The sequence below is a fragment of the Lynx canadensis genome, chromosome D3, assembly GCF_007474595.2.
Source record: "Lynx canadensis isolate LIC74 chromosome D3, mLynCan4.pri.v2, whole genome shotgun sequence".
In the NCBI taxonomy this organism is placed as follows: Eukaryota; Metazoa; Chordata; class Mammalia; order Carnivora; family Felidae; genus Lynx; species Lynx canadensis.
In genome coordinates, this window is record NC_044314.2 from 36,544,777 (window position 1) to 36,571,584 (window position 26,808).

The 26,808-nt window shown below is 41.6% G+C and overlaps 1 protein-coding gene across 1 annotated transcript in view; it reads left to right on the plus strand.

The window, feature by feature from the left end:
• TPGS2 (tubulin polyglutamylase complex subunit 2) overlaps positions 1-26,808 on the plus strand; it is a 70,999-nt gene that overhangs the window by 41,353 nt on the left and 2,838 nt on the right. Inside the window, exons 3-6 of the mRNA XM_030336145.2 lie at positions 9,294-9,381; positions 11,460-11,588; positions 24,324-24,437; positions 26,147-26,307. Of these exons, the coding sequence (XP_030192005.1) occupies positions 9,294-9,381; positions 11,460-11,588; positions 24,324-24,437; positions 26,147-26,307 (492 nt within the window). The remainder of the gene's footprint in view (positions 1-9,293; positions 9,382-11,459; positions 11,589-24,323; positions 24,438-26,146; positions 26,308-26,808) is intronic.

Genomic DNA, 26,808 nt, shown 5'->3' on the forward strand with positions numbered 1-26,808 from the left:
TGTGAAAAATGCTGCTGGTATTTTGATACGGATTGCATTAAATGTGTAGATTGTTCGGGGTGATACAGGTATTAACAATATTTGTTCCTCCAATCTGTGAGCATGGAATCTTTTTCCATTTCTTTGTGTTGCCTGAAGTTTCTTTCATCGGTGTTTTTAGTTTTCAGAGTACAGGTCTTTCACTTCATTGGTTAGGTTTACTCCAGTATCTTGCTATTTTTTGGTGCAATTGGAAATAAGATTGTTTTCTTAATTTCTCTTTCTGCTGCTTCATTATTGGTGTACAGAAATGCAACAGAATTCTATGCGTTGATTTTGTATCCTGTGACTTTATTGAATTCATTTATGAGTTCTAGCAGTTTTTTGATGGAGTCGTTCAGGTTTTCTCTATGGAGTATCATGTTATCTGCAAATAGTGAAAGTTTTACTTCTTCCTTACCAATTTGGATGACCTTTATTTATTTTTGTTGTCTGATTGCTGTGGCTAGGACTTCCAGTACTATGCTGAATAAAAGTGGTGAGAGTGGACATCTTGTCTTGTTCCTGACCTTAGGGGGAAAGCTCTCAGTTTTCCCATTAAGGATGATGTTAGCTGTGGAGTTTTCATATGTGCTCTTTATTATATTGAGGTATGTTCCCTCTAAATCTGCTTTGTTGAGTGTTTTTATCATGATTGGATGTTTTACTTTGTCAAATCCTTTTTCTGTGTCTTTTGAAATGACCATATGGTTCTTATCCTTTCTCTGACTGATATATCAGGTTGATTGATGTGCAAATATTGAACCACCTTTTTAGCCCAGGTTAAATCTTATTTGAGATGGTGTATATCACTTTTTTTTTTTTAATTCTTTTTAGTGTTTATTTTTGAGAGAGAGACAGAATGCGAGTGGGTTGGGGCAGAGAGAGAGGGAGGCACAGAATCTGAAGCAGGCTCCAGGCTCCGAGCTGTCAGCACAGAGCCTGATGCAGGGCTCGAACTCACAAGCTGTGAGATCATGACCTGAGCTGAAGTCAGACGCTCAACCAGCTGAGCTATCCAGGCACCCCTCACTTTTTTTTTTTTTTTTTAATATTTTGTTGGATTTGGTTTGCTACTATTTTATTGAGGATTTTTGCATCTATGTTCATCAGGGATGTTGACCTGTAGTTCTTTTTTTTAGTGATGTCTTTATCTGGTTTTGATATGAGGGTAATGTTGGCTTTGAGAATGAATTTAGAAGTTTTCTGGGGCGCCTGGGTGGTGCAGTCGGTTAAGCGTCCAACTTTAGCCAGGTCACGATCTCGCGGTCCGTGAGTTCGAGCCCCGCGTCAGGCTCTGGGCTGATGGCTCAGAGCCTGGAGCCTGTTTCCGATTCTGTGTCTCCCTCTCTCTCTGCCCCTCCCCCGTTCATCTCTGTCTCTCTCTGTCCCAAAAAAAATAAATAAACGTTGAAAAAAAAAATTTTTTTTAAAAAAGAAGTTTTCTTTCTTTTCTGTTTTTTGGTATGGTTTGAATAGAATAGGTATTAACTGTTCTTTAAATGTTTTAAATGTTTGGTAGAATTCACTGTGAAGCCCTCTGGTCCTGGACTTTTGATTATTGGAAATTTTTTTGATTACTGATTCAATTGCTTTGCTGGTTATTGGTCTGTTTAAATTTTCTGTTCCTTCCCATGTTAGTTTTGATAGTTTATGTGTTTCTAGAAGATTATCCATTTCTTCTGGGTTGTCCAGTTTGTTGGCATGTACTTTTTCATAATATTCTATTATGATTGGGTTGTTAATTTCTCTTCTCTCATTTGTGATTTTATTTATTTGAGTCTTTCTTTTTTGATGGGTTTGTCAATTATATTGATGTTTTTCAAAGAAACAGCTCCTGGTTTCTTTGTTCTATTGTTATTTTTAATTTCTATATCATTTATTTCTTCTCTAGTCTTTATTATTTCCTTCCTTCTGCTGGTTTTAGGTTTTGTTTGTTCTTTTTCTAGTTCCTTTAGGTGTAGGGTTAGGGTGTTTATTTGGGATTTTTCTTGCCTCGTGAGGTAGACCTGTATTGCTATAAGCTTCCCCTCTTGGAATTGCTTTTGCTGCATCCAGGGGTTTTGGACTGTTGTGTTTTCATTTTCATTTATTTCCATGTATTTTTTCATTTCTTCTTGATTTCTTTGTTGACCCATTCGTTGTTTAGTAGCATGTTTTTAACCTACATATATCTGTGGTCTTTCCTTTTTTTTTTTTTTTTTTTTTTGTGATTGACCTCTGTATTCATAGCGTTGTGGTCAGAAAATATGCATGGTATGATTTCGATCTTCTTGAATTTGTTGAGGTCGTTTTGTGGACTAATATGTGATCTATTCTGGAGAATGATCCATGTGCATTTGAAAAGTATGTGTTTTCTGCTGTTTTTCGATGGAATGTTCTGACTATATGTGCTAAATCCATCTGTTCTAGAGTGTCATTCAAAGCCATTGTTTCCTTGTTGATTTTCTGTTTAGATGATCTGTCCATTGATGTAAGTAGGGTGTTAAAATCCTCTACAATTGTTGTATTATTATTGATTAGTTCCTTTATGTTTGTTCTTAACTATGTGTTCCAGTAGTGGATGCATATTTGCAACTGTTTTAGCTTCTTATTGGATTATCCCCTTAACTTGTTTTGTGGTTTCTGAAGATTTTCTCTGATCCTTGTCTTTCTTTTGTGTTTTGTTCATTTTCTTTACTGATATATTTGGATATCTTTCTCTTTGTGCTTTGCATTCTTTGTCTTTGTGCTTTGATACATGGTTACCATTGGGTTTATATGTAACCTTTTCTGCATATACCAGTGTATATTAAGTTGATGGTTGTTTATGTTTGAACCCATTCTTTACTCTTCTCCTCCCCATGTTTTAGGTATATGTCATTGTATTTTACATCCTTTTATCTTGTGAATTCCTTGAATGATTTTTTTTATAGCAATATTCATTTTTACTGCTGTGTTTTCTACCTTTATACCGTCACTTTGGTCTCTCCTTTCCACTCAAAGAGTCCCCTTTAATATTTCTTGCAGGGCTGGTTTGGTGGTCAGGAACTCCTTTAGTTTTTATTTGTCTGGGAAACTGTGCTTCTATTCTGAATAATAGCCTCACTGGACCAACTATTCTTGGCTGCAGATTTTTCCTATTCAGCACTTCCAATGCCACTCCTTTCCTTCTTGGAAAATTTCTGCTGAAAACTTCCCTCCTAGACTTATGTGTTTTCCCTTATATGTTAACTGTCTTTTGTGGACTAATACGCTTTTTTTTTTTTTCTTTCTTTATCACTATATTTTGCTAATTTAATTATGTCTTGTTGGGTAACTGTTTTTGTTGATCTTGATGGGGGTTTTCTCTGCCTCTTGGATCTGGATATTTGTTTCCTTCCCCAGATTAGGGAAGTTTTTAGATGTTATTTCTTCAAAAAAAAATTATCTTCCCCTTTTTCTCTGTCTTCTTCAAGGACTCCTGTAATACTAATGTTATTACTTGTGATTGAGTCACAGAGCTCTCTGTTCTTGTTTTGCGTTTTTTTCTCATTTGTTTAGGTTACTTTTCATTACTCTGTGTCCTCGGTCATTAATTTATTTCTCTGCTTCTTCCAGCCTGCTGTTCATTTGTCAAGTATATTTCTCATTTTGTTTATCGAGCCCTTTATCTCTGCAATGTTGTTCCTTATCTCTGTGTTAAGGTCTCACTTATATCCTCCACTCTTTTCCCAAGTCCAGTGAGAATCCTTATGACCATTGCTTTAAATTCTCTGATACTTATATCTATTTCACTATATCACAGAATGATACTTATATCTATTTCACTTAGATCTCTGGCCATGGCCTTGTGTTGTTCTTTCATTTGGGTTACATTTCTCTTTCTCCTCATTTTATCTGCTTTTCTGTGTCTGTTTCTGTGTATTAAGAAGGTCAGCTATGTCTTCTGCTTTTGAAAGTAGTGACTTTATGAAGAAGAGGTCCTGGAGTGTCCTGCAGTGTTCTCTGTGCTGTTCATCTGATCTTGGCACTTCAAGAGAGCGTCCTATGTGTGTTGCTTATCTCCTGCAGTTGTGTCTTCATCACTTTTCCTTACAGTACAGTCATCTACACTGACTCTCTGCCTGTTGTGGGCTGCGCTGGGGTCACTGTGGTGTTACCAAAGTTTGCGCTGGGCCACTAGTTTTACACCAGATTTGTATAAGCACTGTGGCAGCTAGGACCTGCATGCCTGGTCAGCTTGGGGCCTGAAGCTGGGCGCAGTGCCTGAGGATGGCTGGGTGCAGCCTGGTGAGTGACACTCACCTGGTGAGTGACAATAGCTGGGGGTGTGCAGAACTGGGTAGGGTGTATGGTGGCAGCTGTGAACCCAGCAGCTTGGTGGGGCATGAACAAGTTTTACAAATTTTGCCCTGAGCACAGGGCCAACGGTAGCAGGCTTAGAGTGGGCAAGTCCTCAGGAGAACTCATTGGCATGGTGCACCGCTTACACGTTAGGTAGCTAGTGTGTAGCTAGTGTCTGTGCAGCCCTGCCTCCCACAGATGGCCCTGTGTTTATGCTGGGGAAGGGGGGAGAAAAATGGCACCTGCCAGTTCCCTCATTTTCAGAGAAGTCCCCCAACGCACTCTGAAATCCCTATGAACAGATATGTCTCCCATTTTCCCCTGGTGTTGCGTAAACTGCTGTCTTTATATTGCCTGTCTGTGCTGGCTGCTGTGTCTTTAAGGGCAGGAACCCAGCTGTCACTTGCCTTTGTGTCTCCACTCCCCCAATGCTGAGTCAGCTGATTTCTAAAGCTCCAGGCTCCAAGTCCTGCTGGTTATACAAACTCACACAATTCAGCCTCTCTGGTTTTCAAAGCCAAATAAATGTTAAGAGGATTTGTCTTCCCATATGAGCTCCCTGGTACAAGGGCCCACAGCTCCCTCTCCCTTGTCAACATCCCTTGCCTATCTCACCTTCCTAACCTTTCAGATGCAGCTTTTTTTGTTTTGGAGTTTGTTCTGCCAGCCTTTGAATTGCTCTCTAGTTTAATGACTTACATGTGGATGATACCTAGTTGTAAACGTGGGAAGGGTGAGCTCAGGGTCCTCCTACTCCACCATCTTCCCAAGTTCCTCTACAGTAATTGTTGATAGGTGTTTACTTATTGCCACACTTTTCTGATTGTTTTATAATTCTATTTTGTTCCTTTCCTGTTCTTGTGATACGATGATTTTCTTCAGTATTATGTTTGGATTTCTATCTCTTTATTTTTATATATCAAAGGTTTTTAGTTTGTGGTTATCGTGAGGCTCCTGTTTAATACCCTCTGTATCTAGCAGTCTGTTTTAAGTTGATGGTTACTTAAATTCAAACACATTCTACAAGCATTGCATCTTTACAATCTCCCCCCACATTGTATATTTTTTATGTCATATTTCACAATATTTTGTTTATCCTTTAGTTATTGTAGATATAGTTGCTTTTACTACTGTTGCTTTTTAACCTTCATACTAGCTTTATAAGTAGTTGATGTACTATCTTCAGTATATGGTTGCTGATACCAGTGAGATTTTTTTTCTTTCATACTTCTCATTGTGGCTTTTCCACTTAAGGATGTCTCTTTAAAATTTCTTTTTTTTTTTTTAAATGTTTATTTATTTTTGAGAGAGAGACAGAGCATGAGTGGGAGAGGGGCGGAGAGAGAGGGAGACACAGAATCTGAAACAGGCTCTAGACTCCAAGCTGTCAGCAAAGAGCCCGACAACGGGGCTTGAACTCACCAACTGTGAGATCGAGACCTGAGCTGAAGTCGGACACTCAACCGATTGAGCCACCCAGGCACCCCATCTCTTTAACGTTTCTTGTAAGGCCAGTGTAGTGGTGGTGAATGCCTATAGCTTTTGCTAGTCAGGAAAATTTTTTATCTCTACTTAAATTCTGAAGAATAGTTTTGCTGGATAGAGTATTCTTGGTAGGCAGTTTCTTTCTTTCAGCACTTAGAATGTATTGTGCCATTCCATTCTGGCCTGCAAAGTTTTTGCTGAGAAAATCTCGTAGTCTTTTGTAGGGTTCCCTTGTATGTTAAAAACTTATTTTTCTCGGGGCGCCTGGGTGGCGCAGTCGGTTAAGCGTCCGACTTCAGCCAGGTCACGATCTCGCGGTCCGTGAGTTCGAGCCCCGCGTCGGGCTCTGGGCTGATGGCTCAGAGCCTGGAGCCTGTTTCCGATTCTGTGTCTCCCTCTCTCTCTGCCCCTCCCCCGTTCATGCTCTGTCTCTCTCTGTCCCAAAAATAAATAAACGTTGAAAAAAAAAATTAAAAAAAAAAAAAAAACAAAAACTTATTTTTCTCTTGGTGCCTTTTTTTTTTTTTTTTTTTTTTTTTTTTTTTTTGCCCCAGCGAGGGAGGGGCAGAGAAAGAGGGGGACAGAAGATCTGAAGCAGGCTCTGTGCTCATAGCAGAGAGCCCAACACAGGGCTCGAACCATGAACTATGATGAGATCATGACTTGAGCTAAAGTCAGAAGCTTAACCAACTGAGCTACCCAGGTGCCCCTTCTCTTGCTACCTTTAAGATGCTGCTTTTCCTTAGACAATTATTTGTCTTGGGGTGGGGCTCTGGATTCAACTTATTTGGAACTCTGCACTTCCTGGATTTATGATGTGTTTCCTTCTCCAGGTTGGAGAAGTTTTCAGCCATTATTTCTTCAAGTAATTTTTCTTCCGCATTCTCTCTCCTCCTTCCAGGACCCTTTTGTCTAATACTGGTCTGCTCTGTGTTCTTTCATAAGTCCTTTAAGGTATCTTCACTCTTTTAAATGTTTTTTTTTTTCTTTCTTTCTTTCTCCCCACCCCCCACCCTTTTGCTGCTCTGATTAAATGAGTTCCACTACTCTGTCTTTGAGCTCACTGTCCCTTCTTGCACTTCACTTAGTCTGCTGTGGAACCTCACTAGTGTATTTTTTGGTTCAATCATTGTATTCCTCAGCTCTGTGATTTCATGTGTTACTTTTTTTTTCTAATGTTTATTTATTTTTGAGACAGAGGGAGACAGAGCGCGAGTTGGGGAGGGGAAGAGAGAGAGGAAGACACAGAATCTGAAACAGGTTCCAAGCTCTGAGCTGTCAACACAGAGCCCAATGCGGGGCTCGAACCCATGAACTGTGAGATCATGACCCGAGCCAAAGTCGGATGCTTAACCGACTGAGCCACCCAGGCGCCCCATCATGTGTTACTTTTATATTGTACAACTCTTTGTTGAAATTTTCACTTTGTTCATGCATTCCTCTTTTGAGCTCAAAGTGAACATATTTATGAGTGTTATTTTGAACTGTTAGGTAAATCGCTTATCTCCATTTCATTATGGTCTTTCTGAGGTCTTATGTTCTTTTGTTTGGAATGTATTATTACTCTCTTCTTTTTTTCTTCCTTGGTTTCTGTGTATTAGGTAAAACAGCCACCTCTTCCAGTCTTAAAGGCAAGGACTAATGTAGGAGATGAACTTTGTTCTATTGTGCCCTTGTTCTTTGTTGTCTCCCAAACCTGATGTGATTGTGTAGGCAGGCTTCTTTGTCCTTAATAACTCCCAATGGTTAAGGGTTTGCCCAGACTTGTAGTGTTCCAAAGGGGAGGATCTCTCTCAACACCTAGATAAAGCTGATTGGAAGCTGGGCCCTCAGGCAGCAGCTTTTAAAGTATGTAAATACAGTTGACCCTTGAACAATGAGGGGGTTAAGAGTACCAACCTGTCTGCAAAGTGGAAAATCTACATATAACTTGACTCCCCAAAACTGTTGAGAAGAAGCCTTATTGAAAACATACAGTCAATTAACATATATTTTTGTGTGTTTTATGTATTATACACTGTATTCCTACAATAAAGCTAAAGAAAAAAAAATCTTATTTAAGAAATTAGAAAATACATTTACAGTATTGTATCGGGGAAAAAAGTCTATATACGTGGACCTGAACATTTGAAACCTGTGTTTAAGGGTCAACTGTATACATCCTTCAGGGAAAGAGTATAAACTGGCTGTTTTTCTCTGTTCCCTCTACACTGCGCCCCGGGTGGATAGCCAGTCATAAACTGTTTGCTTACCATCCCATTGAACCCATAAGCACAAGCCCTGCTGGCTACCAGAGCCAGGCTATTGAGTACTGTGTCCTTTGGGCGACAGCCAAAATAGCTGGGGTGCCATACATATACATAGGTGCTTTCACGGAGACACTGGTGACCTGGAGCGTGGCAGAGGGGTAGTGCATGCGAACATGGTGCCCGCTGGCCTCCCAAGTCTGTGCAGAGGAGAGACCCTTAGGCCACGGTTTTTGGAGATCGACAAATCAGCGTCTTTCATGGAAAGACTGAGCTTTTCAGTGTGCTGCCTCTATACTGTACCATGGTGGGATAGCCGATTCAGAACGGTTTCTTTGTTGCGGTCCTGTGAGACCTGGAAACCTAAGCCCCTTGGCCGCCAGAGCCAAGTAATCAAGGGATGTGTCCCTTGGGCAGTCAGTGCAAAAGCCACTGCATCAGTTGGATGCATAAGCTCTTTCTGGGAGATACTGCTGACCTGGAGCAAGGCAGAGAACATGAAGATGGTGACAGCCAGCCACCCCATTCTCTAGAGAGTATTTTTGTCAGCCCCTAGATGTGTGCTAAATTAGGTAACTGCCACTCAGGCTGATGCTGTCAGATAAGCAAATAAGCCTCTTACACAGAAAGACTGGAAGTCTGGGTACTTTTCAGTCGACTGCCTCTGCGCTAGGCCCTGGGTTGGTAAACCCGCATGCATGAGCCCTTGGACAACTATTCTTCAGTTTCTGTAGCCTTGTGGGTCTTGTGGAGCAAGCCCTTTGGCTTACAAAGCTAGATGTTGGGGAGTTCACCTCTCACATGCAGACCTTAAAAGTTGGTGTGCCAGATACGGAGTTCAAACCTGTCACTCTTTAGAGGGAAGATTGGGTTCTCTCCTGATTGTGTGTTGCTGCACCAGTGGTGGGGTTTATGGTGAATTGTGTCTCAGCCTCTTACGCATTTCCATGTGGGGTTTTTCTCATTCACCCAGTGTGTAGGAGTTGCTAAGTCAATTTCTGATTTTCTTTCAGAGGAAGTTGTTCAGTAAGTAGCTGTGGGTTTGGTGTGTCTGTGGGAGAAGGTGAGTTCAGGGCCTCTGGTGTTGCCATCTTGAACTCAGTAATCGAGTTTGTAGATAATTATCAGAATCTTCCTATTTGGGGTATCTGAAACATGGTAAGTAGTATCCCCATTTGCTTTGGGGCATAGCCTTGTGCCCTTTTTCTGCCCTAACACTCAGCTGCTTTGTGATTCTAGAAAAATAACTGCACGCTACCTGAGGATGTGAAGAATTTTTACCTGATGACCAACGGCTTCCACATGACATGGAGTGTAAAGCTGGATGGTGAGACAACCTTCTTGCTATAGGGTAACATTTCCCTGGCTGAGAGATTGGGTATCTCGATAGTTTTCGGGAGTTCTCTGAAAGTGTGATTCTCTCCCAAAGCCAATACATATCATCGTTTTACCCACCACCCACTATGCCAGAGTCTAGCTGGTACTTAACTGGAAACTCAATCTAGAGGCTTCCTTTTGGTACGAGCAGGTGAAAAACATTAATCACTACACAAAATTCATGTACTACTTCAAACTTAAGGTCTCTGAAGGCTGCACCTCAGAGCAGTCTCCTCCAGAGTGAGGGAAGGAACAGCCACTGATGGTCCTAAGATGGGCAACTCCCTGGGGCACATGGGTGGCTCAGTTGGTTAAATGTCCAACTTTAAATCTCAGCTCAGGTAATGATCTCAGCACGTTACTTAAGATTCTCTCCCTCCTTCTTCCCTCTCAAAAAAAAAAAAAAAAAAAGATGAAATAAGAGGGGCAATTTCCTTCATTCCCAGATTGGCAATGATCTCAAGAACTGTGTCCCTCACACCAGATCTTAAACTTCTCTCCACATCTCCCCAGCATAAGTTACCAACCACCTTACTTCTCTAGTTGTCATCCTAAGTATTAAATGTGTCTAGGACAGACATTCGTGTTGTAGATGTGGGAACTCATAACTTAGTAGCACAGATACTACGTACAGATGAAAGGCGATGACGCACATTAAGTGACGACTCCTGTAAAATTTCATAAGCCAGGAAACCCTGTTCTAGCCATTCCTTCCACAGACTTTCCTGGCCAGAAGAGGCCTTTATTGCCTCTGGACTCCAACCACCTCCCCATATCTACTTTCATCCTCAGGAAGCATCCTGCACCTCCCCGTGCTGTCACTAAGAATGCAGAATTTTTATTGCACAGTGGATCTGCAGACCTGACTTCTGTCCTTCGTTTCCTCCACCTCCTGAGTTCCTTTTGGTGATTCTCAAAGTCGTCTCTCTCTCTTTCTCTCTCTCTCACCTGACCAGAGGCACTTTTTATAGCTTATTATTGAGCAGTTAACATGAACTTTTAGCTTTGAATTATTTCCTCCATTGGCCTGAAACCATTCTTGTCACCAGCATCAGAGCCCTTCTTTGTAGCATGGCCATGGCCTTTGCAGTCTGGAGTAAGAGAGAGAATGGACAGAGACTAGACCGACGGACAGATTTTCCCTTGCCCACATCATGAAGACAGACTAGCCCCTTCACAAGTGCCCTCGGACAAAAGTTTCATGAAGTTTTCATGAACAAGTCCCTGTTCATTATTCTAATATCTAATTTAATTCTCCTAATCCCAGTCGTCTTATGCAATCCCCAGTTCTGTCCCCATTTCCGTCCTTTCCTGGAGAGCTAAAGTCAACAACAGAGAAGGCAGCAGAGGCAGCTTCTGAGGTTTACCTCTTGGTCTGTCCTGCTTGGACTTTCCGTGGTCTGTATACCAGCTGTTTTACTGCCTTCAGTTTTTTCAGCAGTCAGATTTCTAGGTCTTCATGTGCCATCCAGTGTCTAGTATCCTATATGACGAGGATGCTGTATAATTGTTAAGGAAGATGTGTGTTTGCCTGTTTCTTATTTACAGCCTAATCCCAGAAGACTAGAATCAGGCAAGAACGCCACCAAGTTCTCTGCAATAAGTAAGGAAAAATGACACATAGAGAGCTATCTTCCATTGTGGAAAGCTTAGAAGAAGAGAAGTATAACCCTTCATGCAAGGGAAAGAGAGCAAAAACCTTTTTAGGTCCTTTGCTCTTCAAACAGGGTCCCTAGCCCAGATTTCCGAGTTCTTTTTGAGCGTCCCCTTTGTAAAGTCCTTTAATACTCTGTTCCAATGTGTGGAATGGGGGGTCTCTTCACCCATGATTTGTTGCCCTTTTTTTTTTTTTTTTTTTTGCATGAAAGGTTGTTGCTCTGGGGCATATAGTCCACTGATCCTCTTCCTTCCTTTCCATCAGATTCCTCAGCCCTGGAATCAAACAACAGTTGGGCTTAAGTTACTCAAGCAGAAGTCCTTATGATGATACGGTAACAAGGCTTTTTCTCTTTGCTAATGTTTCCCTAGAGCACACCATTCCACTGGGCAGTATGGTTATTAACAGCATCTCAAAACTGACTCAACTCAACCAGTCTTCTGTGTATTCACTCCCTAATGCACCAACTCTGGCAGACCTGGAGGATGATGCACTTGAAGGTACCTGAAGGAACCTCTGCTCTGAGTTAGAAATTAACGTGTTTGTTTCCTTCTGTAATGTTGAAAACGGTAGGAAGACGCTGTGGCATTATAGTACTCTCCCCAAACCAAAACCTTTCCCCTGTGTGACTTCTTAGGACCATGGGAGTGAGGTAAGAAAACAGCCTGTATCAACAAAGGAAATTTTCATGAAGAAATGCCAGGGTTGAGATTTTTGTTTTGTTTCCAGCACTCGCTTCAGTGACTGGCACAGAGTTGGCACTTAATGTATGCCTAGTAAATGAATGAATGTTAAAGATCAACTTCACTCAACATTTCTGTGTCAGGAGCTTTCAGGGAACATGGAATCAAAATGCAGCTCCCTTCCTCCCCAGGCTCTTTGCCATTCCTGATTTAAATTGCTGCTAAAAGCTAGGAGCAACTGGGCATAAGTGAGAACTTTGTCAGAATCGATTTGGCTGCATGTATCAGAGACCCCTTACAACATCTAAACTAAATAGGAGTTTATTTTTTTCATAACAAGAAATCTGGAACTAGGCTGGTGCAGCTGTTTGAGAAAGTCAATGATAAAGTCTCCCTCTGGCTTCTTCCACCCACCTTTGGATATGGCTTTCATCCTCATCATTGGGGAATGTGGGCTCTACTTCCTAGCTTCCAGTCTATGTTCCAGACAGGAAAAAAAAGAGTAAAAAGCAAAGCAACAACTAAAACTGTCTTTTGGCAGAATCTCTCCCATTTTATCAGGAAAACAGTAGTTTTCTCAATCTCCTGAAGCCACTGGCTAGAAGAGAGTCAAAATGTTATCCATAGTTGCAAGGGAATCTGAGGAAGTGAGTATGTTTACCTGTTCAGCATTGTCTCCTCAAACAGAATTGGAGTTTAAGAAAGAGAGGTAGAATGAATATTGAGCAGGTAACTAGTGTCTCCAATGCCAAGGCCTTGGGTGCATTTAAGGCCATTCTCTCACTGGAAAACCGATGCAAGGCTTTCTGCAACAACTGCATTGGCAGTTGGACACTAGCATAGGCATCCCTAGGAGATCCCACGGGTGCACAGTTCCAGACTGTTTCAGTTTCTTAAACATTAAAACTTGAAATGACTTCTTGATCCATGCGTTGCAGTATGGATGTTGTGTTAGCAAGCATGAGAACATTAATCTCATGGTACATCTCCATCAGATGGACCAAGTGCATTGTCCATAAACAGTGATATTTTGAGAGTAATCTTTTTTTCTGAACAGTTGGTCTCAGCAATGGGGTTAAAATATTCAATAAACCATGTTGTTAGCAGATGTACTGTCATCCAAGCTTTGTTGTTCTATTTTTAGAGCAAGGCAGAGATGATTTAGCATAATTCTTAAGGGCCCTAGGATTTTCAGAATGGTCAGTGAGCATTGGCTTCCACCAAGTCACCAGCTACAGTAGTCCTTTCAAAGAGAGTAAGCCTGTCCTTTGAGGCTTTGAAGGTCCTAGGTGGTGTCTTCTTCTAACAGAAGGATGTTTGGTCTACGTTGAAAACCTGCTATTTAGCCAGCACCTTCATTAATTATCTTAGCTAGATCTTCTGGATAACTTGCTATTTTGCCTTGCACTTTTATGTTATAGAGACAGCTTCTTTCCTCAGACCTCATGAACTAACCTCTGCTAGCTTCAGACTTTTCTTCTGCAGCTTCCTCACCTGTCAGCCATAGAATTAAAGAGAGTTAACGTCTTGATCTGGATTAGACTTTGCCTTAAGAGAATGTGATGGCTGGTTTGATCTTCTATCTAGATCACTAAAACTTTCTCCGTATCAGCAATAAGCTGTTTTACTTCCTTATTCAGGTGTTCACCAGAGTAGCACTTTTAATTTCCTTCGCACTTATGACTGGGCTGTTTGGCACAAGAAGCCTAGCATTCGGCCTGTCTTGGCTTTCAACATGCCTTCCTCACAAAGCTTAATCATTTCTAGCATTTGATTTAAGGTGAGAGTCATGCGACTCTTCCTTTCACTTGAACCTTCAAAGGCCATTCACTGTAGGGTTACTGATTGGTCTAATTTCATTATTGTTGTGTCTCACAGAACAGAGAAGCCTGAGGAGAGGAAGAGAGATGGGGGAATAATAGCCAGTGGTACAGTCAGAACACATACGTTAATCGTTTGCTGCCTTCTGCAGGTGTGTTTCATAACAATTACAATTATAACATCAAAATCAGTGCAAACCTCACCAGCACTGTATCTCCCCATCCCTGCATTTTGCAGGGCCTCTGTCTCTGCAGCAGCGACTATGACAGCAGCTGTAGCAGGCCCTGCAGAAGGCTGAGGGGTGCCTCGTTAAGGCTGAGTGCCCCGCCCATGCACACTTGGCAGAGAAGCAGTGGCAGCAGGTCTCATTTTGCAAGCAGACTGGTGCATACCTTGTTAAAACACACCTCTACCCTGGCTGGAGACCAAACACTGCCCACAGTAGGCCAAGAGAGCTTCTGCAGATGACTGCACTGAAGGAAAAGGTACCTAGGACACAACAGGACACACACAACACATATAAGAAACATACCTGAAGCGCCAGGTCCTGGTGAACAGGGGACACTGTACTGTAGGGCACTGCAGGAATGCTTCTTCATAATGCCATTACTTTGAAGAGCAAGAGACATAGCTGACTTTCCTAACACACAGAAACAGATACAGAGTTAGACAAAATGAGATCGAGGAATATGTCCCCAGTGAAAGAGACCAAATTGAAACAGATATAAGTAGTATGCCTAATAGAGAATTTAAAGTAATGGTCATAAAGATACTTACTGGACTTGAGAAAGGAGTGAAGAACATCAGTGAGACCCTTAACATAAAGATAAAAAAGAATCAGAGATGAAGAACACAGTGAAATTTAAAATGCACTTAATGGAATGAATAGACTAGAGGAAGCAAAGGAATTAATTAATGACCTGGAAGACAGAGTAAAGGAAAGCCATCAGGCTAAACAATGGTATAAAAAAGAATTATGCAAAGTGAGAATAGACTTAGGGAACTCAGTGACTCCATCAAGTTGTAAGAACATTCATGTTATAGAGATCCAACAAGAAGGAGAGAGAGAAAAGGGAGCAGAAAATTTATTTGAAGAAATTGTAGCTGAAAACTTCCCTTGTCTAGGGAAGGAAACAGATATTCAGATCCAGGAAGCACAGAGATCTCCTCCAGAAATCAACCCAAGGAGATCCACACCAAGACACATAGTAATTAAAATGGCAAAAGTAGTTATAAAGAAAAAACAATTTTTTTTGAGAGAGAGAGAGAGCATGAGCAGGAAAGGGGCAGAGAAGGAAAGAGAAAAAATCTTAAGCAGGCTTCCCGCCCAGCATGGAGCCCGACGTGGGGCTCAGTCTCATGACCGTGAGATCATGACCTGATCAAAATCAAGAGTCGTTCGCTTATGCATCTGAGCCACCTAGCCATCCCGATAAAGAAAATATTTTAAGGGGCGCCTGGGTGGCGCAGTCGGTTAAGCGTCCGACTTCAGCCAGGTCACGATCTCGCGGTCCGTGAGTTCGAGCCCCGCGTCGGGCTCTGGGCTGATGGCTCAGAGCCTGGAGCCTGTTTCCGATTCTGTGTCTCCCTCTCTCTCTGCCCCTCCCCCGTTCATGCTCTGTCTCTCTCTGTCCCAAAAATAAATAAACGTTGGAAAAAAAGAAAAAAAGAAAATATTTTAAAAGCAGCAAGAGAAAAGAAAACAGTTCCATATAAGAAAAACCCCACAATGCTATATGCAGATTATTCAGCAGACACTTTGCAGACCAGTATGGAGTGGCATCGTATATTCAAAGTGCTGAAAGGATAAAATGTGCAGCCAAGAATACTCTCACCAGCAAGGCTATCATTCAGAATAGAAGGAGAGAAAAAGACTTTCTCATATAGACAAAAACAAAAGGCGTTCGTGACCATTAAACCAGCCCTACAAGAAATATTAAAGGACACTCTTTGGGAAGGAAAGAATAAGTAAAAAATAGAAGTAAAAACACAATAGCAATAAAAGTAACATACCCATAAAAATCAGTCAAGGATTCGCAGAATAAAACAATGTAAAATATGACCCCATATACCTAGAATGTGCGGGGAGGAAGGAGTAAGAATGGGTTCAGACTTTAAAAGTCACTGATCAAAGATCATCATAACAAATATAATAATACAAGAGATTGAAATATCGCACAAATTACCAAAATGTAACACAGACACAAAGTGAACAAATGCTGTTTGAAAAATGATAACAGTAGACTTGCTCAACAGGTTGCCACAAACGTTCAAAGCACAACAAAGCAATTTATGCCTGTACTAGAGGAATTCAGGAGCAAAAACTGGGAAGAGCCTGCCACTCAAGAGATGTATGTAGTTCTCAAGAGAGGAAAGGTCACATCTCCTTCTTATGTGTGCTGGGGCTTTTGAACCCCTGAAGGCAAAGAAGTTGTTAAATAAGTAGACTGAGTCTTCCCCGCCTTTGAAGTTGGAAGAATAGAGGTGAACTGGATACCAGAGAGGATCTCAAGAGCCCTCAGCAAAGGACACAGCTAGGGAGAGAGACCACATTGTCCTACATACCCATAGAGGTAGGGTATGTCCTACATACCTAGTTGGCGTTGGGGCACCTTCTAGGTTCACGCCTTTTAGGATAGTCCAGCAGTTAGAGCCAAGTCTTATTTAAAACAAACAAACAAAATTAATGTTTATTACTTTTGAGACAGAGCTGGAGAACATGTGGGGGAGGGGCAGAGAGAGGGAGACAGAGGATCCCAAATGGGCTTCATGTTGAGAGCAGAATGTGGGGCTTGAACTCATGAGCCATGGGATCATGACCTGAGCCAAAGTCAGATGCTTAACTGACTGAGCTACCAGGCTCCCCTAGACCTAAGTCTAATTGGAGAAGTGCCTGGGTGGCTCAGTCAGTTAAAATCCAACTTGTGATTTCAGCTCAGATCATGATCTCATGACCATGAGCTCGAGCCCCACATCAGGCTCTGTGCTGAGCTGTGGAGATTTCTTAAGATTCTTTCTCTCAGCTCAGATCATGATCTCATGACCATGAGCTCGAGCCCCACATCAGGCTCTGTGCTGAGCTGTGGAGATTTCTTAAGATTCTTTCTCTCCCTCTTCTCCCTTGCTTGTGCTCACTCATGTGTGCGTTCTCTCACTCACTCTCATAAATAAATAAATACATACATACATACATACATACATACATACATACATACATACTTACAATGAGGTAAGATTAGAAAAACAAAAAACCTAATTGGAAAAATACTGACTCTTTTCAGGGTACTTAGTATTCAGAAAGAGGCCAGTCAGAAAGAAAGATATATCGGGAAACACAACCAGAGAAATAAAACTGCTAGAGGATACAGATGAAAACCTAAGTAAAAACAAGAATCAGAATAAAGACATTAAGACAGCACAAAGGATTCCTATAGAAGAACAGTTAAGATTCTCAAACAATTGATGAATTGAAGAATATAAACATTATTGAGATTTGAGTTAATAGCATGATAAACCGAGTGCAAGATGTATTTAAAAGGGGAAAATTATGAAGAAAACGGTGGAAGGGTAAGAGAAGTAGAAAATAGCTCCAGAAGACCTTCCATTGGTATTACAGATGCTCAAGAAAGAGAAAAACACTAGATAGAAAGCCAGTAAACACTGATACAAGAAAATTTCTCTGCAGATTGAAAGGGCTCTCTGAGAGTGAAATTGAATTCATGAGAAAAGAGACACCTAGGCGTTACATAATATGGGAAAGAATTATAGGCTTCTAGGCAAAAAATTTAAGGTACTTATGAAGAAATAATAATCAGACTGACATCAGACTTCTTGCAGCAGTGGAAAGTAGAGAAAGCATATACGGGTTACAGAGAGACAAGGAGTAAAAATCAAAAGGCCCACATATATAGACCAAACATGTAAGGATGTGTAAAACTTCAGGGACATCAGTACTCTAACCAAAAGACAAATGCAACTGAATGGAGGTCCCAAGATATGGATATAAAAAGGGAAGGAAACAAGGGATCAGCAAACCTCCTCTGAAAGAGGTGTCTAGGAATCTTAATGTCTAGGAATGTGTTCCATAGCTCTTACGTAAGAACTCTTGGAAAAGGGGACAGACGCAGTGCAAGGAATATTATAAAACCTATAGTTGATATTTGAGCAATGCAGAAACTTAGGGGCCGTGACCCTCCATATAGTCAAAACTCCCCTTATAACTTTTGACTCCCCCAAAACTTAATTACTAATAGCCTACTGTTGACTGGAAGCCTTACCAATAACAATCAATAAATACATGTTTTGTATGTTATTTGTAAATGTACTCCTATAATAAATTAAGCTAGAGAAGAGTAAATATTAAGGAAATCACAAGGAAGAGAAAATACATTTATAGTACTGTAAAAAATCCATGTATAGGTGGACGCATGAAGTTCAGATCGTTTTCAAGGGTCAACTGTGTACTGTCTCAGCTAAACCTAAAAGAAAGGAAAGAGGGAAGATGTAACAGTGTTACGGGTTAAATTATGCCCCCCCAAATTCATACTGAATTCCTAACTCCTAGTTCAGAACGTGACATTGTTTGGAAATAGGGTTATTACAGATCTAAGTAGTTAAGATGAGGTTGTATGGGAGTAGGGTGGACCCCAATTCAATATGACTGGTGTCCTTGAAGACATAGGAAGAATGCCATTTGAAGATGAAGGCAGAGTTGGGGTAGTATTTCCACACACTAAGGAAAGCTAAATTGCCAGTAAACTACCATAAGCTAGGGGAGAAACATGGAACAGATTCTTCCCCCATAGCCATCAAAAGGAACCAACTCTGCCAACACCTTGATCTTGAACTTGTGGCCTTCAGAATTGTGAGACTACAAATATCTGTTGTTTAAGCCATTCACTTTGGTACTTAGTTACAGCAGCCCTAGCAATTAATATAGAGAATGTTCCTGGGGTCCCTACTAGTAGAAAATGTAGGACAAAGGAGGAAAAGAAGCAGAAAGTAGACGGTATCCTCCTACTATAGGGAAGAAATAGTACACCTTGCTGGGGAAAACAAGAGTGTCTTGATGTTTGAATTTTCTATTTTTGTATAATAGATTATTATCTAACAGTTTCATGAATCAAGAATTCATAAGAGAACACATAAGTAGAGTTCTCTACTTAGGGTCTTACTTACCAGGCTAAAATCAAGGTGTCAGCTGGTGCTGTGATCTCATTTATGGCACAGTGACCTCTTCCAAGCCCACTAGTGGTTGGCCGTACTCAGTTTCTTACAGCTGTGGGACTCAGGTCCCTGTTTGTTGCTGGCTGTTAGCCAGGGATCACTCTCAACTCTGTTAGGCTGCCCTCAGATTATAGCCACATGACCCTCTCAAAACATGGCAGTTTACTTCTCAGCTAGCAGGAAAATGTCTCTCCAGTCTGCTACAACAGTCTCCTATCTTGTAACATAATCAAGGGAACGGCTACAACATAGTCACAGGTCCTGACTATACTCAAGGGCAGGAGGTCATGAAAGGTCTGTATATTAAGGAGCAGGAATCCTGGGAGCCATCTTGGAATTCTGCATACCACACTTGATTAGGGGAGATAATGGTCTATTTTCAAATAAGGGTAGAGTCCTATGAATCTAATAATACAAACAAGTGAAAATAAGGAAAGTAACTAATATAGAAATAAAAATGTATAGTAATATCACCAACCTAATAATATTGAATCACATGAGTAAAAATGAGGGAAAAGAAGAAACATAAATTAGGAAACAAAACATTAAGAGAAATAAAAGAAGACAGATCAATCACGATATTAAATGTTCTGGGATTAAGTTTCCCTTTTTTTTTTTAATGTTCATTTATTTATTTTTGAGCAAGAGAGAGCACAAGTGGGGGTGAGGAGGGGGGCAGAGAGAGATTGGGAGACACAGAATCCGAAACAGGCTCCAGGCTCTGAGATGTCAGCACAGAGCCCGACACAGGGCTTAAATTCACAAACTGTGAGATCATGACCTGAGCCGAAGTCAGATACTTAACCAACTGAGTCACCCAGGTGCCCCTAAATTTCTCTTTTGAAAACCAAAGACTGTCAATATAAAAAGCAAAGCTCATCTATGTTATTTTTAGGAGCAGAGCTAAACTGATGAAAAGACTTCCTCTTCTGGTAATGGCAGACAGGTAATTCACGAGAGCCTTCCTGCTAAAGACAACTGAGAAGTCAGACCAAAATACAAAAACCATCTTCCTAAAATGTTTACCAGAGAGCTAACAAGATGATGAGGTAATATCAGATCAACATCCAGAAGACAGAAATCCAGGGAAGAGATGCAGCATTTGGAGTTGCTTTTGCCTGGGGGTACATTGCCCTTTTCAAACAGGCACTGAGGATGCTGGAAAGCTGTGAATTGGACTCGTCTTGAAGCCAGGGGAATAAAACAGAGTCCAAGACTTAGAAAAGTTGGCACCCATAAAAACTACCCTGCTTTTCAGGTTGGCACCATGAGGAGCAGTACCAGAGGAGACTGAATGAACTGAAAGTAACCATTTTTCACATGGACTGAAGCTCACGTGTAAGTCCTATGTGTGTCCCAGAACATGTTAAATCCCAAAACTAGACTAAATTGATTCCAGATTACTAAGCTCCTCAGGGGCCTAGCAGAAACAAACAAATTCACTCTAGAGAAATGTTCTATAATGGATTGTCTTAATGGTTGCATAACTGTAAATATACTAAAAAACCATTGAATTGTATAGTTTAAATAAGTGGTATGGTACGTGAATTATATCTCAGTAAAGCTCTTACATAAAAAGAAAATTCTACCCTAGAGGAAGATAACATTACCTTAGACCTCAAACTGTTTTTAAATAATTTTTCAAAAAATAATTACTTTAGGGGCGCCTGGGTGGCGCAGTCGGTTAAGCGTCCGACTTCAGCCAGGTCGCGATCTCGCGGTCCGGGAGTTCGAGCCCCGCGTCGGGCTCTGGGCTGATGGCTCGGAGCCTGGGGCCTGTTTCCGATTCTGTGTCTCCCTGTCTCTGCCCCTCCCCCGTTCATGCTCTGTCTCTCTCTGTCCCAAAAATAAATAAACGTTGAAAAAAAAATAATAAAATAAAAAAAAAAATAATTACTTTAAAAAATACACACATGAAGAAACACAACGCCATGAACAAGAACTAGCACAAATAACAGGTAACAAAAAAGAGATCCACTGGTACTCCCAAGAGTGAAATTATTGGGCACAACAATATGCTAATGTACACATGAATATAAAACCAAACTAAAATTTCGGTGAGGAACTGAAAATAGGTGACACTGTTTATTTGGTAAAAAAGGAAGCAAGACTCAAATATTGACCTATTGGTAATGGCAGAGTATATTTTACCATACCAAGACTACTCTGTGAAAGCTTTTTCTTTTTTTTTCCTTTAACATTTGTTTATTTTTGAGAGAGAGAGAGACAGAACACAAATGGGGGAGGGGCAGAGAGAGAAGGATACACAGAATCCAAAGCAGGCTCCAGGCTCTGAGCTGTCAGCATGGAGCCCAATGTGGGTCTTGAACTCAAGAACCAGGAGATCATGACCTGAGCCAAAGCCAGACGTTCAACCAGCTGAGCCACCCAGGTGCCCCTCTTTAAAAAACACACACACACACACACACACACACAAGCGGGAGTGGGCAGAAGGCGAGGGGGACAGAAGATCCAAAGCAGGCTCTGCGCTGACAGTTCTGGTGCCGACAGCAGTGAGCCTGATGCAGGGCTCGAATTCATGAACCAGGAGATCATGACCTGAGCCAAAGTCAGACGCTCAGCCGCCCAGGAGGCGCCCCTCCTCTGGGAAAGCTTTAAAAACTGGAGTGGCATCTATAAATGGCAGAAGGGAACCACACTGAGTGAGTTTCGTATTTTTATTACTTTTCTCCAGAGGACAGACCCTGATCATCATCAGTCAGGGCTGCTGAAACTTGGTGGGACCCTACAATCTGGACTTTAGATTTCACCCAAGATGGAGTAACAGACCTGATTTATCCTCCAACCTGGAGATACATAGATATATAAAAATGGATTTCAAGACACTGACCATCAGGCAGTGGAGGACAGTGAGCCTGAAAGATGGAAATAAAGGGAACCTCAGCTTATTACTTCAAGAGAGTTTTCCAGCCTACAGCATAGAGAGGGGAAGCCAGGCAGAACTTGTTGTACTCCGTGAATTGATCAAAAAGAGTATGAAAGTATAACCTCTAGGAGAGAGGAAAGCCATGTTTAAAATTTTTTTAGTTTTGGCACAAAAACAGACACTCAGATCAATGGGACATAATAGAGAACCCAGAAATGGACCCACAAACACATGGCCAACTAATCTTTGACAAAGCAGGAAAGAATATCCAATGGAATAAAGATAGTCTCTTCAGCAAGTGATGCTGGGAAAACTGGACAGCAACATGCAGAAAAATGAACCTGGATCACTTTCTTACCCCATACACAAAAATAAACTCAAAGTGGATGAAAGACCTAAATGTAAGACAGGAAGCCATCAAAATCCTCGAAGAGAAAGCAGGCAAAAACCTCTTTGACCTTGGCCGCAGCAACTTCTTACTCAACACATCTCCGGAGGCAAGGGAAACAAAAGCAAAAATGAACTATTGGGACCTCATCAAAATAAAAACTTCTGCACAGTGAAGGAAACAATCAGCAAAACCAAAAGGCAACTGATGGAATGGGAGAAGATATTTGCAAACGACATATCAGATAAAGGGTTAGTATCCAAAATCTGTAAAGAACTTACCAAACTCAACACCCAAAAACAATCCAGTGAAGAAATGGGCAAAAGACATGAATAGGTACTTCTCCAAAGAAGATATCCAGATGGCCAACCGACACATGAAAAAATGATCAAATCACTGTCAGCATCAGGGAAATACAAATCAAAACCACAATGAGAAACCACCTCACACCTGTCAGAATGGCTAACATTAATAACTCAGGCAACAACAGATGTTGGCGAGGATGTGGAGAAAGAGGATCTCTTTCGCACTGCTGGTGGGAATGCAAACTGGTGCAGCCACTCTGGAAAACAGTATGGAGGTTCCTCAAAAAATTAAAAATAGAACTAAAAATAGAACTACAGCAATTGCACTAGTAGGTATTTAAATCAAGGGATACAGGTATGCTGTTTCAAAGGGACACATGCACCCTAATGTTTATAGCAGCGCTATCAACAATAGCCAAAGTATGGAAAGAGCCCGATGTCCATCGATGGATGAATAAAGAAGATGTGGCATATATATAGAATGGAGTATTACTTGGCAATCAAAAAGAATGAAATCTTGCCATTTGCAATTACAAGGATGGAACTAGAGGATATTATGCTAAGCAAAATTAGTGAAAGACAAATATCATATGACTTCACCCATGTGAGGACTTTAAGATACAAAACAGATGAACATAAGGGAAGGGAAAGAAAAATATAAAAACAGGGAGGGGGACAAAACATAAGAGACTCATAAATATGGAGAACAGAGGGTTACTGGAGGGGTTGTGGGATGGGGGATGGACTAAATGGGTAAGGGGCATTAAGGAATCTGCTCCTGAAATTATTGTTGCACTATATGCCAACTAACTTGGATGTAAATTTAAAATTTTTTTAAGAAATAATTTTTAATTATTAAAAAATTTTTAATTGTTTCTTAAAAATTTTTTAGTTAGAAATATAAATAAACACATTTGTATAAAATTATATGTATGGCTATATGTATAAGTAAAAAAATAGTATTTCTAATTGAGCCAGACTTAGCACTAATTACAAAATAACATTAAATATTATAAACATGCATTTTAGACAGAGGAAAGGAGATTCTAATCAAAAGATCATAGAGGGGTGCCTGGGTAGTTTAATCAGTTGAGCGTTTAACTCTTGATTTCAGCTCAGGTCATCTCACGGTTTGTGGGTTTGAGCCCTACGTCAGGCTCTTTGCTGACACCTCAGAGCCTGCTTGAGATTCTTTCTCTCTCCCTCTGCTCCTCCCTGCTCGCTCTCTTAATAAACTTCAAAAAAATTTTTAAAAATTCTCTCTCTCTGCCCCCTGCTCACATGCACTTGCTCTAAAATTAAAAAAATTTTTTTAAAAAGTGCTATAAATGAGGAGAAAGCAGTTATCTGGGGAAAAGAACAGTTGTGTCAACATCAGGCCAGATTACTTAGGCTTTATGTATTCCCATTCTCAGCAAGTTCAGGTTGTTTTCCTTGTGCCACCTTCCCCCAGATTGCGTGATACTGTCTTTTGGTGATGGAGAAGCCCAGACAGAAGGCTTGAACCATGGATACGATCCTGGGCATTTAGAGTATAGAATTCATTTGGCCCACATTGGAAACAGTCGTTAAGAATATGTCTGAGAGGAGCGTCTGGGTGGCTCAGTCGTTTAAACATCTGACTCTTGATTTCAGCTCAGGTCATGATCTCACTGGTTTGTGGGATCAAGCCCCATGTTGGGCCCTGCTCTGTGAACGCAGAGCCTGCTTGGGGTTCTCTCTCTCCCTGTCTCTCTGCCCCTCCCCTCCACATATGCACACCCGCTTTCTCTTTTTCTGTAATATTTTTTTTAAAAGACTACGTCTGAGATAAGGTTTTTTCCGTTTTTGTTTTTTTTTTTTCCTCACCCTAGCAAAACTGGACAAGTAAGTATGTATTTGAGTTGAGTATGTTTGAACATGACCATTAACTTCTGGATTTGCAGCCAGTGAGAACCAGCCAGAGAAGCCTCACTTTGATTCTCGAAGTGTGATATTTGAGCTGGATCCTTGCGATGGGAATGGGAAAGTTTGCCTTGTCTACAAAAGAGGGAAGCCAGGTAAGAATCAGCGAGAAGCATGGGGCTGCCGTTGGGTGTGGCATGGATGACCCTGCTCTCCAGTCCTCACACAAAAGGCACACTCCTCTCTGGACAAATGAGATGCCACTGGGTCTCTTGGAGATGCCAAGACTGAGAAATCCCCTTTGTTCCTCCCTGAGCATCTCCTTCTAAGCCAATCACTAGAGTCTTTTTAAGCTGTCATCATTTGTGAGTTACTACAAAATAGTGGGAGTAGGATACTAAGCAAGTAAAAAGTAAAAGAAATGGTCATTCTGTTTATAGGCTCCTCTAGCAGGCTCACACATTAGGAAAGCATCCAGGAAAAGCATTATCCTTCTAGTATACTTCTATACATAGGCAAGTTGACAGCACTAAAAACCTGAATTAGTAAACCTCAAGCTAAAGACCTCAGATGAGAAATCCAGAGTAAAAGCCTCCAGTCTCTGTTGAAGCAGCTATTATCTGCCCCCCCCCCCCAACAGCAGTTCAGGCCCTGGCTTAGGGACTGTAGACAAGGCCGAGCCCTCTTTCAGTAGCTCTCTGCCTGGTAGGGGTGAGAAGATACAGACGTCAGGATTTTGCCCCTGGAGAAAAGAGGGGCCATCTTTGCAAAGTAGCCTTCCATCTACATATTGGGTTATGGGAAGGTGTGGTACAAGAGGAGTTACACCATGGGAAAGTGCAACTGATTTGGAAAGAGTGACAGATAACTTCAGTTCATTGGGCTGCCCGGTTCATCTTGTGGATGGGGAGGAGATGAAGCCAGAGGCCAGTTGTTCCCCTTCATGCAGAGCTTGGCAGGAGTTTGGACCTGACAGTGTGAAGTCAAGGTTGTTCAATAGAAGAATGGCAGAATTGAGATGCAAGTGTATGTGACCACAAGCAGTCTTGGAAAAGGAAGAGACTGGAGGGTTGGGGCCACTTAGGGAGACATTAAGTCCATTAGACAGGAGATGCACTAGATTAGAGGTCTGCAGTAGGAAGAGTGGAGTATCAGAAGCAAATGAGGTGGGAGCTGGTGTGATAGTGCCTGCTTCAGTTCAGCCGGGACCTCTCGCAGCAGCACAGGTGGGATCCAGGACGGGTGCTGGTTGGGCTCCTCCGTAGTGGCTGCTCACAGCCCCTCAGATTCCTGATGGAGACCTCTTCAGAAGACCAGAGCCATTCAGAGTCTGCTTCCATCAGGAAAGCTGAGATCACAATATGTCCCACTGGAGCAGGGGTGGCTGAATGGAGAGCCTGAGTGCACAGAAGGCCAGTGCCAAGCACACAGGGCAGTCGGCTGACTGATCAGGAATCTGTAAAAAACAATACCGATGAAATGCCTAACAGTGGCCACTGGAGCATAGGCCTGGGAGGTTGGGGGGAGGGAACTTTAATTTTACATCCTTGAAGTATTGGAATTTTTTTTTTTTTGACGTTACAGATAAAAGGAGAAAAGTGTGGGGTGCCTGGGTGGCTCAGTCGGTTGGGCGTCCGACTACAGCTCAGGTCATGATCTTGCAGTCTGTGACTTCGAGCCCCACATGGGGCTCTGTGTTGACAGCTCGGAACCTAGAGCCTGCTTGGGATTCTGTGTCTCCCTCTCTCTCTGCCCCTCCCCTGCTCACGCTCTGTCTCTCTCTCAAAAATAAAAGATTTAAAAAAAAAAAAAAAAGGAGAAAAGTGTTACACCATGCATTCGTTTCTTTTGTCTGCTATTTCAGCATTGGCGCAAGACGCTGAGATTTGGTTCCTGGACAGAGCGTTATACTGGCATTTTCTCACAGATACCTTTACCGCTTACTATCGCCTGCTCATCACACACCTGGGCCTGCCACAGTGGCAGTACGCCTTCACCAGCTACGGCATTAGCCCACAGGCCAAGGTAAGGGAGGGACACCTATCATCTCAAACTGGACTATCAGAATCTACTGAGATGCTTACGTTGTAGATTCTCAGTTTCCCTGTCTGATTCAGAAGACCCGGGATGGAGCCCAAGAACCTGCATCTTCATAATGCAAGGCAGATGATTCCAGTGTAGGTAGACAGCCTCACTTTATACTGAACTAAGTGGTTCCCAAACTTGACTGATCCTCAGGATCACCTGGGAGTTTACTTTCTAATTAAATTTTATTGAGGGCTTAGGTCAAGTTGTTTTGCATAGTATGTAGATACAGGAAAAGTGAAAAGTCAGTCTCTTACTCCCAGATTCTCCAGCCTCCCAGCCTTCCCCAGAGGCAGCCACTGTTCCCCTTTTCTTGTGCCTTTCACAGGACACTTTACTGCCTAGAAAGTATGCATGCATGCATACGATTTTTGGTTCCTTTTTTCTAAATCACAACTGCAATAATACACCTTTCACATCGTTCTGCAACCTTCTTTTCAC